At 37.0% G+C, this 19,520-nt stretch overlaps 2 protein-coding genes across 4 annotated transcripts; both read right to left on the reverse strand.

Annotated features, from left to right (window-relative positions):
- Positions 1-7,101: 7,101 nt before the first annotated feature.
- LOC109095421 (centromere protein K-like) lies at positions 7,102-11,225 on the reverse strand. 3 transcript variants are annotated; one of them, XR_006160143.1, is made up of 11 exons: positions 11,049-11,225; positions 10,765-10,881; positions 10,279-10,335; positions 10,026-10,089; positions 9,854-9,900; positions 9,681-9,763; positions 9,338-9,433; positions 8,219-8,354; positions 8,067-8,120; positions 7,302-7,550; positions 7,102-7,247 (listed from the first exon to the last, which is right to left on the reverse strand). XR_006160143.1 is itself a non-coding variant. In XM_019109134.2 (10 exons), the coding sequence occupies exons 2-10, from the start codon at positions 10,852-10,854 to the stop codon at positions 7,395-7,397; spliced, it is 783 nt and encodes a 260-aa protein (XP_018964679.2). In that variant the 5' UTR covers positions 10,855-10,881; positions 11,049-11,225; the 3' UTR covers positions 7,102-7,394. The 3 variants fall into 3 exon arrangements, 2 of the variants coding, with proteins under 2 accessions (XP_018964679.2, XP_042613185.1); XM_019109134.2 differs by having other exon boundaries at positions 7,102-7,550; XM_042757251.1 differs by lacking the exon at positions 11,049-11,225 and adding an exon at positions 10,969-10,990 and having other exon boundaries at positions 7,102-7,550.
- Positions 11,226-16,594: 5,369 nt separating this feature from the next.
- Positions 16,595-18,950, reverse strand: LOC109090889 (transcription factor LBX1b). The gene is made up of 2 exons (XM_019104717.2): positions 18,319-18,950; positions 16,595-17,531 (listed from the first exon to the last, which is right to left on the reverse strand). Exons 1-2 carry the CDS (start codon positions 18,629-18,631, stop codon positions 17,050-17,052), a joined length of 795 nt encoding a protein of 264 aa, XP_018960262.1. The 5' UTR covers positions 18,632-18,950; the 3' UTR covers positions 16,595-17,049.
- Positions 18,951-19,520: the final 570 nt, after the last annotated feature.

Consider the following 19,520-nt stretch of genomic DNA (forward strand, 5'->3'; position numbering starts at 1 on the left):
TTTATTTATAGACAATGCATTATGAAATTGTTTACTTACGGTTTGCTATGCAGCTGTGGACAGATCCAGTACCAACGGTTGCTTCATCTTTCAACAAAAGTTTCTTTCGAAAATTACACTGTGCTTCATTTTCTGCAGCCAAATGCTCTGAACAAACTTTCTGAAGTCTGTGCGCAAACATGCTGTTTAAACAGGACGCATCAAAGCAAACGTCATTGTACTCTTTTATTTTTCCTGTTGATTAGAGCAGCTCAAGGATGTTAAGTATGCATGTCAGAAATTGAACACGCATACTGTATCCAGTATAGACAGCATCCACACTAAAGCCCCCTTCACACTACATGCAACACGCAAAGACAAAGCAACATGATTCCATTCATTTCAATGAAGAGCAGGCGATTTCCAGCGACCGACAGCGACCGTTGGCGACCGGATTTGCTTTTGACTTGATGCGACGCATGTTGAATGCAGGTCCATTGTGGGCGGCACTTATTATGGTGCGATAAAGTACAGTATGTCTCCCTAAGGCCTATTGCAAAAAAGACGGTTTCATTTTTTACCCAGGTAAGTTTGTGTTTAGTTAGAGCAAACTCTTGAGATTTCGGGGACAAGAATGTGGGTTGTACAGAGCAATGCCTAAAAGCTGCTATGTGAAAAGATGTACAGTAAACAAGCTAAAATAAAAAACAAAACAGAACTACGTTTTTATACGCTGTCCCCTAAGGCAGCATTTTAGAGCCATATTATTGTTTCCCCTCTATGCCCTGCCTTTCTGAAATGCAACAATTTTTACAAAGCTCATCGGTCTGAAAAGTGAGGTGTATGCTGATTGGCCAGCAATCCAGTGCGTTGTGATTGGCCGAATTCCTCAAGCGTGTAATGGAAATGTTACGCCCCTTAACACACTGTGATGGCATCTCCCAGCACGAAGAGACAAAAACAATAAAACCCATTACAAGCGAGGCATTTGTTGCATCCAGTGGGGACATAATTACGGATTATAATATCTTATACTGTGTTTTTACGCATTGTATTGCGTATCGTGCCACATAAACATAAAACCATGTCTGCATTTGTGATCGGAGAAATGACAAACAACAAGCGCTACTCTACACTGCTCAAAACTCGCATTTGAATCATCAGAATCAAATTCTTTAAATATAAAAATTGTAATTACAGACTGTGAGTCAGATGCACAAGACTGTCCTTGCAAAGTTGAAACTGCCCCGCTTTATAGAACAGCCTTTGATAACAGACCCATTGTAGGCTAGTCTACATGTTCAGGAAACAGTCCTCCATAAAATGTCACACAGAGTCACACACTGCAGGCGTGAGTGAAGAACGGCCAGCCAATTCGACGAAGGAACGGCCAGGAGGCTTGCGGCAACCACATGTGACGACCCCGGGCTGGACTCTGCTTCGTCCACGGTGAAAGCCGATCCAGCGAACCATAGCACGAAGTTGATGTATTTCCTCAGCGACCAGCACGGATCAGCTCCAGGCATGACGAAGCGGATATCATCCTCTGTTGGAAGACCAAACTAAGTAGTTTCGCTTTCACAAGGAAACACACAGCACCTCCACAACATGGCGGCAACAACAATACTACAGCAAGAATAAAAAGTTCCTTTCTTTGTGTGAACATTTGGGCAGAGTTATGCAAATGTTCCCACACAGTGACGTAAACAAGGTGTTTTAGGAGGGCGTGGGCGAGTCCTAACTTTTATAAAGAATATCTCTTTGGATTTGAGACTTTGCAACTTTACAGATCTTCTTCATGCACCTAGAGCTTAACCTGTTATGGGTCGGTAAGGGAGGAACTCAAGTGCAGACAGGATTCTCAACACAAAGGGTTTATTGATGACAAAAGGGGAAAACAAAACCCACGAGGGGGAAAACAATAGCTAGGGTAAGGACTAAATAACCAAACAAGACAGGGCTGACCAGATAAAGACACTAAACACTAACTATAAACAAACACTCACGGTATTACATAGACTTCTTCAGGGATGACAAGGATAAACTCACGAGACTGACAGGTAGCAACATATATGAGGAACAGTTTGAGGAAACAATCACAATGAACCGACAAAAGACAGAGCACACTAGGAGATCTAAATAGGGGAACTAATCAAGACACGACAGGTGGCACAGATAGGACAATCACGACAAGACTAGGATAACAAGGGGGGCGGGGCAAGGGAACGAGACAACACAAGCACATGGCCCAAAGACAAGGCCATGTGCTTGTACACAAAACACGGGTCTGTCATGATCCTGCCTCTAGACTAGAAAAAAGTCAGGACATGATGGCAGGACCATGACAGAACCCCTCCCTTAAGGAGCGGCTTCCAGACGCTCCCTAAGGGAACATCAAACGCGGGACATGACTGACTGGGACAGAGACAAAAACCAACACGACATGACAAATAGTAATAAGGGCAAACATGAAAACACAACAATAGGGTTTAGGGTGGCATATCCAGAAAAACAAACAGGGAAGGGGAGGAGGCGGGACCCCAAAGTTCATGGGGGACAGACCAGGGTGGGTGGGTGGGGTAGGAGTCTTAGGAGGACGGGACGAAGGCTGGACAACGAGGGCTTCGGGCAGGTCTGGGTGGTCTAGGGTGGGGAGTGGTCTCAGGACCATTTACAACAGAGGACATGACAGGAGAACTCACGTGACACGGGGAAACATCTACTGGACACGGGGAAACACCTACGGGACACGGGGAAACATCAACAGGATACATGACAACATCAGCTGGACATGGGGCAACGCTCACGGGACACGGGGCAACGTTCACAGGACACGGGGCAAGATCAGGGGAGACAGAAACTGGGTCAGGAGTAGCACTAACTGTGGTTGGCTCGGGATCTCTGGGGACAGGGTCAGGGGACAAGACAGGACTGGTGGGGATTTCCAGGATCTGGACAAGATGGGACAAATAATCAGACAAGGCTTTGGCGGCTATAATAACCGGCATCTCCTTACGAGACGAGACAGACTGTATCAAAGTTTCTGCTGCAGAGTCAGCCGCGGCTCTCTCCTCCGCCCTCACGACAGCAGACTTGAAACCTGTTCTCTTATTCACTGGCTCGGGCATGCCAGCGCTCTCTGCTGCTGGCTCGGGCACGCCAGCGCTCTCCGCTGCTCGCTCGGGCACGCCAGCGCTCTCCGCTGCTCGCTCGGGCACGCCAGCGCTCTCCGCTGCTCGCTCGGGCACGCCAGCGCTCTCCGCTGCTCGCTCGGGCACGCCAGCGCTCTCCGCTGCTCGCTCGGGCACGCCAGCGCTCTCCGCTGCTCGCTCGGGCACGCCAGCGCTCTCCGCTGCTCGCTCGGGCACGCCAGCGCTCTCCGCTGCTCGCTCGGGCACGCCAGCGCTCTCCGCTGCTCTCGGCACGCTCGGGGCACGCCAGCGCTCTCCGCTGCTGGCTCGGGCACGCCAGCGCTCTCTCCGCTGCTGGCTCGGGCACGCCAGCGCTCTCCGCTGCTGGCTCGGGCACGCCAGCGCTCTCCGCTGCTGGCTCGGGCACGCCAGCGCTCTCCGCTGCTGGCTCGGGCACGCCAGCGCTCTCCGCTACTGGCTCAGGAGGAGACAGGGTCACCGGACCGGCAGGCCCCTTCTTCCTCTTCCTCCTTGGCCGCCGTGCAGAGGTCACAGCTGGAACCGAGACGGGTTGGGGAAGTTTGGCCTCAGGCAGGGCAGACTCTGACGCCGACGACTCTGAAGCTGACTCCCACGACAATCGTCTCCCTCGCTTCCTGGGGAGACTGTTGGCTGTGGAAGGCGCCTCAGGACTCTGGGGAGAATCTGCCTGTTCCCCCAGTGTTGTGACGGCCAGGAGACGACCCTCTGGGATCACTGGCAGCTGGGTCGATGGTGGGGACCTCTGGGGGGAGGCCTGCGGCTCCTCCTGGGAGAACTTCTCCCACAGCCGGGCATAATTGTGAAGGATCCACTCACCCTCGGGAGAGTATGGGAGGGTGATCCCCCTCCTGTCGGTGGGGGATGACTTCCAGCATTGCTGGCGGAACTCCCACTGGTGTAGTGGGCTGGAGGACCTCCTGTCTGCTGAGGTCTTTGGTCGGTTCATTCTGTTAAGGGTTGGTAAGGGAGGAACTCAAGTGCAGACAGGATTCTCAACACAAAGGGTTTATTGATGACAAAAGGGGAAAACAAAACCCACGAGGGGGAAAACAATAGCTAGGGTAAGGACTAAATAACCAAACAAGACAGGGCTGACCAGCTAACGACACTAAACACTAACTATAAACAAACACTCACGGTATTACAAAGACTTCTTCAGGGATGACAAGGATAAACTCACGAGGCTGACAGGTAGCAACATATATGAGGAACAGTTTGAGGAAACAATCACAATGAACCGACAAAAGACAGAGCACACTAGGAGATCTAAATAGGTGAACTAATCAAGACACGACAGGTGGCACAGATAGGACAATCACGACAAGACTAGGATAACAAGGGGGGCGGGGCAAGGGAACGAGACAACACAAGCACATGGCCCAAAGACAAGGCCATGTGCTTGTACACAAAACACGGGTCTGTCATGATCCTGCCTCTAGACTAGAGAAAAGTCAGGACATGATGGCAGGACCATGACATAACCCTCCAAAGAGAAAGGATAAATTGAAATCTCATCATATGACCCCTTTAAAGCAGTTTACGGTGAAAGAATTTTACAGACAAAATTGCCAGTCTTTTTTGCTGCTAATTATTCACTATATTCATACAATATGAATTATACTATTTATAATTCATATAATACATTCAAATAATTATTAAATTAACTGGCAATTAATATTAAACTTTGCATTTAAATTAAATATATACATATAAATAAGTATTCATTGAGTTGATTCATTTGCATTGAACGTTTATATGAAGCATTGTGAGTACCATGATGGTGAACAAAGTAAGAGTTACAGGATTAGTTTCGAGTTGACAAAACCAAACCACTCCAATCTGGCTTCGTTGGTACCATGATGCTGATCATCAACTTTTTTTGTCAACTCAGGCTTTGATCCTTAGTTTGTGGAGCGCATGCACATGAATGTGCAACATCACCAACATAGCAAACGATCTTGGCCCGAATGTGGCCTCAAGCTGGTACTGCTGGCCTCCTGTTGGCAATGGCATGTACCCTTTCAGCCAGAGCTGGGCCATGTGTGCTAACAAACTGTGTTAATGCAGGCAGCAGGTGACATAATAATGTATCATTACTGCTTAGCTAAAAAATGGAAGTTGAAAATTCAACTGTTAATGCATGAAATAAGATCCAACAAATCAGTGAATTTGAATTCAGTGTGGGTGTATTGTTAGTAAACGAATCTTTAAACATGTAATCATTTAAAGAAGAAGAAAAAAAATTACATTATTTATTATAGTGCTTTACAATCATGAGGGGGTCTCTCCTCAACCACCACCAGAGTGCAGCATCCATCTGAATGATGTGACGGCAGCCACAGTACAACGGCGCCAGTGTGCTCACCACACACCAGCTACAGGTGGAGAGAAGAGAGAGATAGAGCCAGTCAAGTGGATGGGGATTATTAGGAAGCCATGATTGACAAGGGCCAGTGGAGGGAATTTGGCCAGGACACCGGGGATACACCCATAGTCTTTACGAGAAGTGCCATGGGATTTTTAATGACCACAGAGAGTCAGTTTCATAAAACAAGTTTACCAAATAAACCAGGCTTATTTCAGTTAGTCTGACTTATTTTGAACCAAATCAGTTGACAATAAGTCAGACTAACTGAAATAAACCTTGCTTATTTGGTAAACTTGTTTTATGAAACAGCCCCTAGGTTGGATTTGTTTAGTTTGTCAACTGTAAAACTACTCTGAAACTCAGAGTTTGTTCATCTAGCTTCATGCAACAGGCCACTGGAAGCAATTGAATGCAAATATATTCACCCATGTGACCTCAAATATCCCATAATATCCAAGCAAGCCATATTCGGAGCTTAGTTAAACAAATGCTATAATGAGGACATTTTAATCTGTGAAACCTGCAGAATGTTGAGAAATGCAGATGTTTCAGAAACTCTTTGGCATTCGATTATGTTTTGAGGATTGCAACCAGTGAACACATGCTAGTGCTTTAAAGAAGACTCAGATATGAAAAAAATCACACACACACGGCTGGAGGGCAAAACATACCCAGATGACTGTTATGGTGTATAACAAAAAGTGCAAGACTGACAATGTCAGCCATACATAACTACTTTACATCTGCTAAGTATAGTAGGCCTTAGTACAAGGAACTTATACTATAACTTATACTAGGACCTTATACTATAAGTATTGTGTCTGTTTCTTTGAAAGAATGTGAATTCGTTTAAACTAACAAGTAGCTAGTTGTGAGAAAGGATGATATAAAATGCCAAGAGGCTCATTATAATAATAAGCTAAATCATCATTAGCTTATTATTAATCACATGCTGTCACTCTCTTCTATACTGCTCAATGAAATATTGTATCCGAATAGCAAAATAAACAGATTACATGAATACAGCATTGTTATATACACTTAAGTGTACTTCTAAATGTACACAATTCTACTGGTGCACAGTGTAGCACCAGTAAAATAAAATAATAACAATAAAAAAGAAGTTATCAATTTAATGCATCGTTTCTGAATAAAAATATTACTATTTTTGAAATCTAACCCAGTTTCTACAAAAATATGAAGCACATAATTTTTAACATTGATAATAGCAGTGTAGCGCCAGTAGAATAATAATAAATAAAACAAAAAAAAGGTAGTTATCTCGCGCCCTCTGTTGATGGGACACAGCATTACACAGGAATATACCCTGAGGTTAGTTGTCACAGCTTGTTTGTACTCCATTAAATATTTTTAAGGTTACATTATATTTTTGTCAGTTCATGTTAAATTTACAAAACCTGTAGCTGTGGTCGCCAGGACATTAATGAGAAAAAAAAATACAAAGACAATCTTATAATTATGAGATGGTATTTTGATGACTGTATATTGTAGTTTATAATTCTGTCATTAATATCACATATAATTGGATATCCAAGTCATTGAAGCAGCACTGGAGACAACTAAAGGTCATACTGTATGTTCAAGGTGACTTTATTTAAGTCATCATTAAAAAACAAATAATTTTGGACAGTTTTTGACGTATATACAAAGTAAAACAAACACCAACACTTTGCATTTTAAGTTGTGGACTTGACAAGTAACTCCAAAATACATCTTTAAACTGCAATAAACTACCACAATGGCCAAGCTTCATAAAAAAATTTAGCAAATTTGAAAGAAATAATAGACATTGCCATTTAACTGTAGACATACAAAACAATCAAATTTTCATATTAGATTCAGTGAAGTCAGATTCAAAAAAACATTTCCAGACGGATTTTATTGCAATCTTCTGGACATCGTGTTGCAATACCATTGCGAAGAAGCATTTCTGTGTATGGTGGCCAGAAAGTGTCATCAGTTGTCACGTAAGGGTCATGAGGAGTTTCTAATGTTTTATTGGTCAATCTCTGCAATAAATAAATAAACGTGTTAATTAATAGGGTTAGTAAAATAAGCCCTTTTGTATCAGGAAACAATTTAATTTCCACTCTGTTATTTCCATTTTTTCCAATTTTATTCCATGTAAGAAGATTACAAACATAAAAGTAATAATATAAAAAGAAATAGTTTATCGTGATGGGTATCCAATAAAAAAAAAAAAAAAAAAAAAATCTAACTACCTTTCTAATCTTTTTGTATTCTATCTATTTTCTTTTCATTTATTATACAATTATAAAAAAGACCTCTAACACTAGCTTGCTCTATTCTTTTTCTATTCTATCTGTTTTCTTTTTATTTATTATATTATTTAAAAGCCTTTGCTACGTATACTGCGTTTAAACTAACTGAGACTTGTTATAGCACTTATATATCACTGCTCTTTTGTTGTTTTTGATTGCTTCCATTGTCCTCATTTGTAAGTCGCTTTGGATAAAAGCGTCTGCTAAATGACTAAATGTAAATGTAAATGTATCCGAACATACCTCGATAATCTCACTCAGTGAAATCAGGTCAATCTCTGCATCATATGCAGCAGCCTGAAAAATCCAAATCCAATATTCATATGCAGCAACCTAAAAAATAATCAAAATCCAATATTATCTGATCTAATTGAGAGGGTGAAGGTGGCACCTACTCTTTTTTTCTTCGTGCTGTTTCCTTGGGGATCAGGAAGTGGGAAGTGCTCAGCTAACATGTCGCTCAGCATTTCCATGAGACTGCCGTGATAGTCCTTCAGATTGTTAATTTTTCTCTTCAGATCCTGCAAAATGCTGCAAAAAAAATACATAAATAATATTTAAATTTTATATAAATATATAATAATAATAATAATAATAATAATAATGTTGAAAAACTGATTTGGCTTAATAATGTACTTCACACCACCTGTCAAAAGTTTGGAATAAATAATGTTTTTGAAAGAATCCTCTTCTGCTTAACAAGGCTGAACAAAAATACAGTAAAATTACATTGTAAAATATTATTACAATTTAAAATAACTATGTCTTAATACATTTTAAAATAGATTTATTGTCACGCATCTGGTACTCAATTATTATAGGTGCTCAGTTATTAATAATTGTGCTTATTATTATTATAAATGTTGAAATGTGTTTTGTGATGCACATTTTTCAGGATTATCTGATGAAAAGAAAGTCCAAAAGAACAGCATTTATTTGAATTGGAAATCTTTTGTAACAATTTAATGCATCTTTGCTGAATTAAAATATTACAATTTTTGAAATCTAACCTACAGTTTCTGTGATAATATGAAGAAGCACAACATTTTTAACATTGATAATAATAAGAAATGTTTCCTGCATATTAGAATGATTTCTGAAGGATCATGTGACACTGAAGACTGGAGTAATGATGCTGAAAATTCAGCTTTGCATTACCAAAATAAATTACATTTGACAATATATTACAATAGAAAACAGTTATTCTAATTCCAACAATATTTCACAATTTTACTGTATTCTTGATTAAATAAATGCAATTTGACCTTGTGTTTCTTTCTAACATGATGTCATGATGTCAGGCTTGACATAACACCAAACAGCAAGCAACATTAATTCTGTAGCCAAATGAATGAACATTCCTAAAAATTATTTTCTTTCTGTATTTCATAAATAAAAATTTGCAGGTTTGGAATGGCATGATGAGGAGTACATAAATTATGAAAATTTTTCATTCTTGGGTAAATATCCCTTTAAGCAGATGTGATTTTTAATGCTGGCATAAAACTAACAACCTGTGCTCTGATTTCTGATTTTCACGCTGTAATCTGGTGATTTTCTCACACACTGCATTCAACGCTTCTTTCTTCTCTGCTTGCCATGTCTGCTCCCTGAAAAACATTTCCAGAGTGATCACAGAGTTTTATACATGTTGTTTATATTAAACATGAACGAATTTTGTGTGATATAAATCATGTCTTAAGAAGCTAAGAGTTATTATCATTAACTAAAACCATAAAAAGAAAATTGTCTTTACTTGAAATAAAGCAAACGTTAACTGAAAATAAATAAATTAAACTATATATCAATTATACTGAGAGAGAGAGAGAAAAAAAAAGAAAAAACTTTGCATTGCACCTTTTCAAAATCTTTTTCTGGGCATCCAGCTTTGCTTGTGAGCATGACAGGACCATTTTAAGTTGACTGTTGAGTCTTTGCAACTGTGAGGAAAAATTGTGTGAAAACCTGTAACTGCATTTATATTTTGATACAATCACTACCTCTTGGGTGTTATTACAGTGACAACTTACCTCTTCTTTACCAACCGCTAATAAGACTTCAGGACTGTTAGTCAGCACTATTGGGGGAAAAAACTTAAACAGTCTTCACATAAACTGTGCAATTAAAATATGTAATACTGAATAAAAATATATATTTTTATCTAACTTGAAATAGTACGTAAAACAATAGATAATAGCTTACATTTTGGTTCCATTTCATGCCATTGCTCAAGCTCAGATGTGATTGCAATCAGGCGATTCACTGCCTGCCCGTCAAGAGAGAGACAGAGAGAGAGGATTTGAGTAATTTGGGAACAAAAAAAGATGATTTGAGTAATTTTGGTAACAAAAAAAGATGATTTGAGTAATTTGGGAATATTTGTCTCAACTGAAAAATAACATTAATATATACTGAGCTGATTTTTAAACTCAAAAGTAGTGACAGAAGGACAAACCTCATTTGACTGATCATCATTAGCCTCTGTGTCTGCCAGAATTATTTCATTTTGAAGCTGAAAGATATAACGTAGTAAGTTTACTGTATGTTGACACGGCACCTGCATTCTGTCTGCAGCTGCTGTCTAAAAACCTTCACAACATCAAAAGCTAACTGCTATTCTGCTAATGTTCCCATTAAGTTAAAATGTAAACTTACTTTCTGAATGTTCTCTGAACTTTCAAAAGATCCAACTGAACTTTCAAAATTGTCAAACATTTCATTTTATCATTCTGGGGAATATTATGAGGAGGTTACTTTTGAATGCGCATTGAACATTCTGAAACCAATAATAACATTTAAAATTAAAATATTAAAATTAAAACTAAAAGGTTTAAGAAGAAAAAACACTTGATGAAAGATACATAAATAACGTTTTTGTGCTAACATTTTTAGAACATTATTAAAGAGCGCTTGTCTGAAAAAAAGCCCATGGCCAGGTTACCTTCTGTAGCAGTTCGAACTGCTCCTCACACCGCTCTAACAGCACTGCTTTACCCTCTGAAGACCGAGAGCACTGGATGTCCTGCTCCATGTCTGTCTGCTCTGATGGTGCTGGAGTCTACATGTGTGGTAAAGCCAAACAAATTATGAGAACCAAACAGAAGAGCAGAAAAAAGGTGAACACTCCAGTCAGATAGACACACACTTGTGTTCAAAAGGTGAACGAACAGAGGACTGACACGTTAGCCGTGCAGCTAGCTAACTTAGCGATTTCAAATTACTAACCAGTCTTCATATGCGACAGTTTTGTACAAAAGTACAAAACCTACGTATATTTTGTGGCGATAACACACGGGAACCCCAATTTCTTTTAAGTGAATGTTACACCCGAATTTGGCATTAAACAGTGTAGATGCCAAAACAAAAATACCGCCAGCAACAACGTCATGACGTAACGCGGGCGTCGCACGCTGTAGATGTTCAAGTGTTTTGTGACTGCGCTGCTTATGCGCAGATAGGAAAATGTTGTATGTTCATTTAATCCATAGACTGTACCAAAACAGATTTAATCCTACACATTTGTCTACATAGGGGAGAGAACTTTTATTAATATTTGCCATTAATGTTCAACGACGCGAGAATTATATAAGGGTCATAAACACTTATATAAATATCACAAGACTGCATCAACAGAATTTTAAAACAACACAAAATTGCTTTTACAAAAATACAAAATCTGCGGATTTGAGGTAAGTGCGTTTCCCAATCGTAACTGCAAAATAACAAGCAAGCACGCGCAAGAGCAAAAGCCACCAGGATGTTGGCCACCAGAGGGCAGCAGAAGATCACAGGAGCCAGATGCATAAACAGTCACTATGTTTTGTTGTTGTTTTAGCATATGAACAAGATAATTACAACGTTGCATATAAAAATGCCTAGTCACTATGTTAAGACTGTGTCTTAAGAACTAGTCTGACCAACTAGCAGTTAGACAAAACCAGTCTTATTTTTCAATTTAAATTAGGTCTAGCAGTAAACCTTTTTGGAACTATTTTAAAAAAGTTATGACCAGTTTAGTAGAAAAAAAATACATTAACTTTTTAAGACTATTCTAAGCAGTTTATGCAACCGGCCCCAGCAGCGAGCGATCAGACATTCTACCAAATTCTACCAAAAATAAAGAAATTTCATTAATAAATTGAAATCCGATCTTTTTTCTGTTTATTATCTTGTCTAAAAGGCTGGTAGTCTTACAGAGTTTTTAGCCTATTCTAAATATTCGGATTCATTTTATATCAGTATAACATGAAAAAAAATAAGACAGATTAAGGCTTTGAGAAAACACTGATTAGGTCTTAATTCAATCGTGCAAATCTTTCAGATAGGCTATATGGGCGTTTATAGCCATTTTTGGACTTTAACGAAACCCTATTGGTCTTAAATAAGAAAATAAACTCTCTTAAATAAGAAGATAAACTCTCTTAAATAAGAAAACTCACTCTCAGTAGTGCAGTACACTGTAAAAAAAAGTCTGTAGTTTTTACAAAATAATTTTGGCAGCTGTGGTTGCCAGAATACTTTTGTAAAAAATACAGAAAAAGTGTAAACACAATTACGGCCAAAAACTGTAAATTTTACAGTACACTGTAAAAAAAGTCTGTAGTTTTTACAAAATAATTTTGGAAGCTGTGGTTGCCAGAATACTTTTGTAAAAAATACAGAAAAACTGTAAACACAATTACGGCCAAAAACTGTAAATTTTACAGTACACTGTAAAAAAAAGTCTGTAGTTTTTACAAAATAATTTTGGCAGCTGTGGTTGCCAGAATACCTTTTGTAAAAAATACAGAAAAACTGTAAACACAATTACGGCCAAAAACTGTAAATTTTACAGTATAAAACTGTTATTTACAAACAAGAAAATTTGAATGTAAACCAGTAAATTCAACAACGCACACTGCTATTAAAATCTGTTTTGTAACTACTGAAACCAGTAATAATGCACGCACACTGCTGGTAAAAAATCTGTTTTGTAGCCACATGAAGAATCGAATAATCACAAGTACGGTTCGCCACAGCAGAAGTTTACATTAAGAATAGAAGGTGCACAAAGTCATTCATGCAAACACACAAAACACCATCATGGTTATACACGATTAATATGTGCACAGCCAGTCATTCATGCAAACTTTCATTAAACAGCAGAAGATGTAACATAAAGCCCAAATTGTACAACTGATAACAAAAAACTATTAAAAAACATGATTATTTAAACAAATACTTTCAACATGGAGCCCACACATGTAATTCTGGAATATCAGTTTTAAGTTTCAACTTTAAAAAACTATTAAAAACTTTTTTTAACTAAAAACTGTTTTAAAATTAACAGCGTTTTACTGTAAAATTACATGAATTCTGGAATATCAGTTTACAGTTTTTGACCTGTAAATTTATACAGGAACTTACTGTTAACCTATTTACACTTTTTTTTGTAGCGTTACAGCATTTACCCATGAAATGTCTGTTAGTGTACCTTATACAAGTCTTATTACAACCGAATTTTCCCTGTAATATGTACAGTTTTTTAACTGTATACCATTAACTTTTTTTTGTAAAATTACAATATTATTTTTTGTACCCATTTTTTTTTATATAATACAATATGCAAACCTCTCACAAACAAATGAAAAATTATAAAAACAATATTATTATATTGTCTACAATATCCATAACCATTTTTTATATATAGATGGGGCAATCTCAGGTTCACAATTTTAAATTTTTTGTGGAAAAAAATACCTCAATTTGCATCGTTTTAAAAATCAATCAGGCTAAAAATTAGTTTTTACAACAATTTGCATGTCAAATTACTTTTGTTAAATGTATTACAGTATTTCTCTGTTTTAAAATGGACATAAATAATTTACATTACAATTTTTAAAAACAACAGACTAAAACTTTAGTTTTTTACAATATTTACAAAATTAACAAAATTGTTTTGTTATGAAAATATTACAGTACAATAACTTTTTTGTTATTTTAAAAACAATAATTATTACCAATAATTTGTAATTTTTAAACAAAATACTTTAAATTGGATCACACAGGGATTCTGGGAACATCACACATTTTTGATTAAATTATACATATTGTTTTTAATTTCTAAAACTGTAAAATTGTAAATATAAATGTCAAAAATATTATTTTTAATATTTTTACAAAATTCCACTGTGTAATATGCTAACACAAATAGCCTAAAATATTATTAATAATTGTAGCCATTTTTATATATATATATGGGGTTACAATATTTTTTTTGTGGAAAAAAATGTATATCAATTATCGTTTCATCAATCATGCTAAATTAGTCTACAGCATAAACTTGTAAAGTGACATACATACTTTATTTGTATTTTTAAAAACAACAGACTAAAACTTTAGTTTTTTACAATATTTGCATGTCAAATTAACAAAATTGTTTTGTTATGAGTATTACAGTATTTTCTATACCAATAATTTGTAAATTTTAACAAATAATTTTTGATTATCACATATTGTTATTGTAAATATAACAAAAATATTATAATAGTTTACAAAATTCCACTAATTATATACAATACTTTTCTGTATGGATTTTACATAGTTTTTCTGTAAATTTCACGGTCATTTTTTACAGTGTAAGTTATATATATAATCTATCTATCTATCTATCTATCTATCTATAGTATATATATATATATAGCCTATATATAGCCTATATATATATATATATATATATATATATATATTATATATATATATATATATATATATATATATATATATATATTACTTTCCATCTTTTTTTGGAATTTCATGAACTTTAACCTCTTATTTAACTGATTTATTGTCTATAGCATTCTGTAATGGAAATAACAATGATGGAACGTTTTTTATATAGCTAGGCTAAATAAAATGAGACTATTTTGCCTTGATTTACTTGCCACTGATGCTAGCATTTAATATATTCGTTATCGGAAATAATTTAATAATAAGGAGGAGAAAGAATCTCTCCGAGTGATGTTTCCTTTTTTCTTCGTTTTTTTTCTTTCTTTTTAAGTACATTAGGCTGTGAAAATAATAATAATATTAATATTAATAAAGAATAAAGAAAGAAAAGAAAAACGTTATCCCGGGTAAACTTCAAGTAATTTACGTCATTTTCAAAAAACACATTTCAATATTTTAATTTTTAACGATAAAGCATGACTTAAATATAAATAATTTTGTCCATTTAAAATAAAATTATAAAATTGTGACCATTTCTATTTGCTTATCAAAACAGCTACATCTTGCCCTTACACGTTAACATCTAGGTCTGCTACAACAGTTAGCGTTCAAAGCGTTGGCTCAGTGCTGTTTCATTTATACACGAAACACACCTGCTACTGACAGCACACTCAATTCGTCTTGTTTTTTAAAGCTCACACGCTCTTTAGCACATTATTTTGGCGTTATTAATCTCCTCAAAGTCAAATAGGCTTAAGGTAAAGAGGCAAAAGAATCAAACATTATAAACAAAAGACCCCCTTTTTAGCAAAGCTGACATGAAGGTCTTGGTTTGAACGCTTAACGAGTCCCCATGAAACGCCAACAAAATGACGTAGGCTATTCTTTAACTAAAAAGTGCCCCACACAAGTCTAACAAATCATTTAAAATCACCAAAAGGGGGACGAAAGTCAGTGCCTTACAAAAAAAGAGAGAGTTTCATTGTAATTCATTGACTTGTTCAAAACGCCAAGCTAAAAAGGCGAGAAGAAAAGAGCGGACATTCATGGGTACAGATGCTTTCTCGAGGAGAGACTCCAATGGCCTTTGTTCGCGCTGCGTTAAACTGTTTAAAAGAGGGGTTAACGCAATCCATCAAATTGTCTGAAATTGTGTGAAAATTTCAGAAACCATATGGCCTCCAAACGTTCGCGTCTTTTTTATGTGGCTGGACACACTTGTTTCAGTATGGTGAACCGCAGGAGTCCAGCCATGCGCCATTGTCACTTGTCACATCAGGGTGGATGGCTCATTTGTCCTCAGCTTTCATGCTTTACGCTGGAAATTACAGCTTCACCCGTGAACAAAAAGGATTATATAGCCCTGGAGAAACTGGACCAAAACTTGGTGTTTTTGTGTCTTTCTTCTCCTTTTTCTCCCCAGCGCCCCAGATTTGTGTTTCTCACATAAATTTCGCCCAGAATGGAAAAACACACGTTGTTGGGTCAAAAGCCAAGTCACGCTATTGCAAAGTGAAAGAGAGAGCGGAATAAGCCAAAGGCTTTCTGTTTCTTCTGCAGAGAGCAAAAACAATAGCGTTAAAGGGCCAAGATTTTTTTTTTGTTCCCTTCTTTTTTTCTTTTTGAGGAAAGAAATCAAGACAGTTAGCAATTACAAAAAAGTATAAGAAAACCAGTTCGTTAGCTCTTCTGTCAATGAATGTTTACATGGCAGTTACGTAATATCTGAAAATTTTTACGCTTTTTAATATATATATATATATATATATATATATATATATATATATATATATATATATATATATATCACAGGCCTATGCGTAAAAATATTGCTAGTTCATTAAAACTACTTGAGTATAAAAACGCTGAGACTTTTATTTCTGTCAATCACTTCATATTTATAATTTATGCAAAAGAATAGCAAAACAAAACGATTCTTGCTGTTGTTGTTAATAAGAAAAATAACAATAAAAGAAAATTTTTTTTCAGAATATATGACTGTTATTGATTTACAGACTCGGAAATAGCATCATCTTTATAAAAGGTATAAACGTTTTATTTCCAAACTCAATACATTAAACACATTGGGTAGTGGTACAATGGCCTAATTCTGAAAGGCACTATATTGCAAGTGAATTGTACAAAAACTTTACAAAAAAACAGTCACTGTCTATTGCGTATGAAGCGTATACGCAATAAATACACATTTGTAAAAAATAGTTTTTGTAATTAAGAGGTTGTATTGCTCTGGTTGTTGCCCTGATTTGTGACATATTCTCTCATTACACTCATTAAAGCCATTACATTACATACAATATCTTATATATAAAAACGTCAGCTGCTAGTTCACTCATGGTATTGAACAAATATAGGAGTTAAACTTGCATAGTCTGGCTATAAATTAAACTAATTCATTTTCAGAAAACACTACAATCATGTAGATGGTTATGTGCATGCGTGTGTGTCTTAAAATATACATTTACAAAAGTTGAAATCAATATGCAGTGGTTTAGCTGTATCAGACATCGACGTCTATTTCCACATCCTCGTCCTCGGAGTAGTCTTGACTTGTGTGGTCTGAGAGAGACGACATGGGGGACAGACATAATTTGTGCGCGCTCTTGTACTCGTGACCCAGCCGTGGCGAGCCCTCAGACCCAGGATGCCCCGTGGCTCCAACCGCGCACCTCTCCAGATCGGCCAGTTTAGCGATTTTATCCAGAGGCACTACACCTGTGGATCTGACCGACTCCACGTCCGCTTTCAGCTCCTCCAGATCTCGCTTTAGTTTCGCACGTCGATTCTGGAACCAGGTTATGACCTGCGCATTTGTCAGCCCCAGCTGATGGGCAATTTGGTCTCTGTCGGCAGGTGACAGGTATTTCTGTTGGTGAAACCTTTTCTCTAGTTCATATAACTGGTGGTTTGTGAAGGCCGTTCTAGATTTTCGACGCTTTTTGGGACTGTCCCTTTGACCAAACAGAGTCAGCCCATCCCTTCCTGTCGATAAAAGAAAATGATGCATTATTAGGTGACACCGATAGTTTATGGTTTTGTAATAATCGTGATTAAAATAAAGTTACAGTAGAACAAAATATTAGAATATTGTTAATATAGCCTATTAATAATAATTGCTAATAAAGAAATTAATAACAATGTAGCCTATTCTTTTTGTGTACAAAAGATTTAAAAATGAGTCAAGCTATGAAAATATATTGATCAAAATTAAAGTTAAATTAAACATTTAAATGAAATGTTCTTTATTGGCATCGATGGTTCCATGAAGAATATTTAACATCTTTCCATACAAAAGTGTTCTTTATAGTGGCAGTGGTTCTTTTACGAAAGGCTCTTTGGGGAACTAAAAATTGTTATTTTATGGCATTGCTGTAATCACGTTTTAAAAAATGGTGACCTGTAACCTAATTGTTACCTATAAGAGCTATTTCTACCTGGTTTAACTAACCCATAAAATGTAGTTCTGTTGGTGTACATTAATGTATTTGATTCAGCGATATTAAATTGTTTTGAATAAAACCATATACAAGGGAGTAGGTTTGCTTTTGATATAACAGCAGACCCCATAACAACTTCTAAGGTAATATCAATGGTTTGACATATTTTAAGATGGATTGGTACATGTCCAAGCGTCCCTACCTAATCTACCCCCAAGAGGTAACCATTTTTCAGTTAGTTCCAGCTTGTTTAACTGTTTGTACATGAATTGTAAAAATATTATTACAATCTAAAACTTCATTTGCAATCCCTAAACATGTTCTGTTCTTACCTTCTGCTGCTTGTAGTACACCTAATTCGAGACATTTGAACGTTTTGCTGGCCAGTTCCTGAAGAGCACACAGAGGCGATGTTTGAGTGATGAGAGTCTGCCGTGATATAGTGATGCTCTGCCGGGGTCTCTCTGATGCTGGAAGCCGGTAAATCCTGGGAGTTCGTTTGACAGTCGGTTTGCTGAGGATGTCTGCGATGCTGAAGGGGGTTAATGGCTTGTTGGAGCTCGCGGGTGGTGGAAGGTGGTCCAGGGGGTTCAGCCCACGGCTCTCCATAGCCTCACAGACTTTGACAACTTTGGTGGTCGTCATCCAAGCCGTTGCAAAGCAGCTTTGGTTATAAAATTGTGTGTACAAATTTGTCGAGACTCTTAATTACAGTAGACTATATAATGTTGGTTTAAAAATCTAGGCTGCCACTTTCTATTCTATTCTATTCTATTCTATTCTATTCTATTCTATTCTATTCTATTCAAAAGTCTTTTGCCACATGAGTAGCTGCCCTACAACAATGGCAACGTCCAGTGAGTTAGCCTAGTCTCTCACCATCACTATCCAACAACAAACGAGCAGTTAGCCCTGTGCGGTGACAGCTCTGCAGTTCTGTTCAGAGTTCTGGAGGCTGAGGACTACTTAGTGCTCAGTTAATTAACTATGACGGAAAGGCGGAGTCGTGTAAAGTGATGAAGGTTTGTGTTTGGTGGCTCTTGTTTGCTTTCTGCACAAGAAACAAACAGTCCTAAACGACGGCTGATAGGTTAATTCTCAGTTCTGTTTTGTTGAATTGTAATTCCGACCAAAGCTCTTTAAATGTGAATAACTGCTGAGATAGCCTACTAAAAATAAACAAATCAAATAAAATATTTTCACCTATAATAAACTTTTGTATAATTTCTACATGATTTAATTATTTTCTTATAGCATGATTTCATTCAAAAATATATAGCCTACAATGCAACATTTTTACGGAGCAGCCGTGTTCTCAAGTGAATTTTTGTTCTCACAAGATTTCATAAGAATTGACATTTTTAAGTGAGGCATTTTCTGAACAATATAAAATGAAGATAGGTGAGACTGTATGTAGTATGAAAACAATAATTATTTAGTAAATGTAAAACATATAAGGTTGACATTTGATATTGAATTAAATACTGAATTGTATTTGCTGGCCATTTAAGATCGGTGCTCATGCGTTCATCCC

Source organism: Cyprinus carpio, chromosome A1 (genome assembly GCF_018340385.1).
Source record: "Cyprinus carpio isolate SPL01 chromosome A1, ASM1834038v1, whole genome shotgun sequence".
Lineage (NCBI taxonomy): Eukaryota > Metazoa > Chordata > Actinopteri > Cypriniformes > Cyprinidae > Cyprinus > Cyprinus carpio.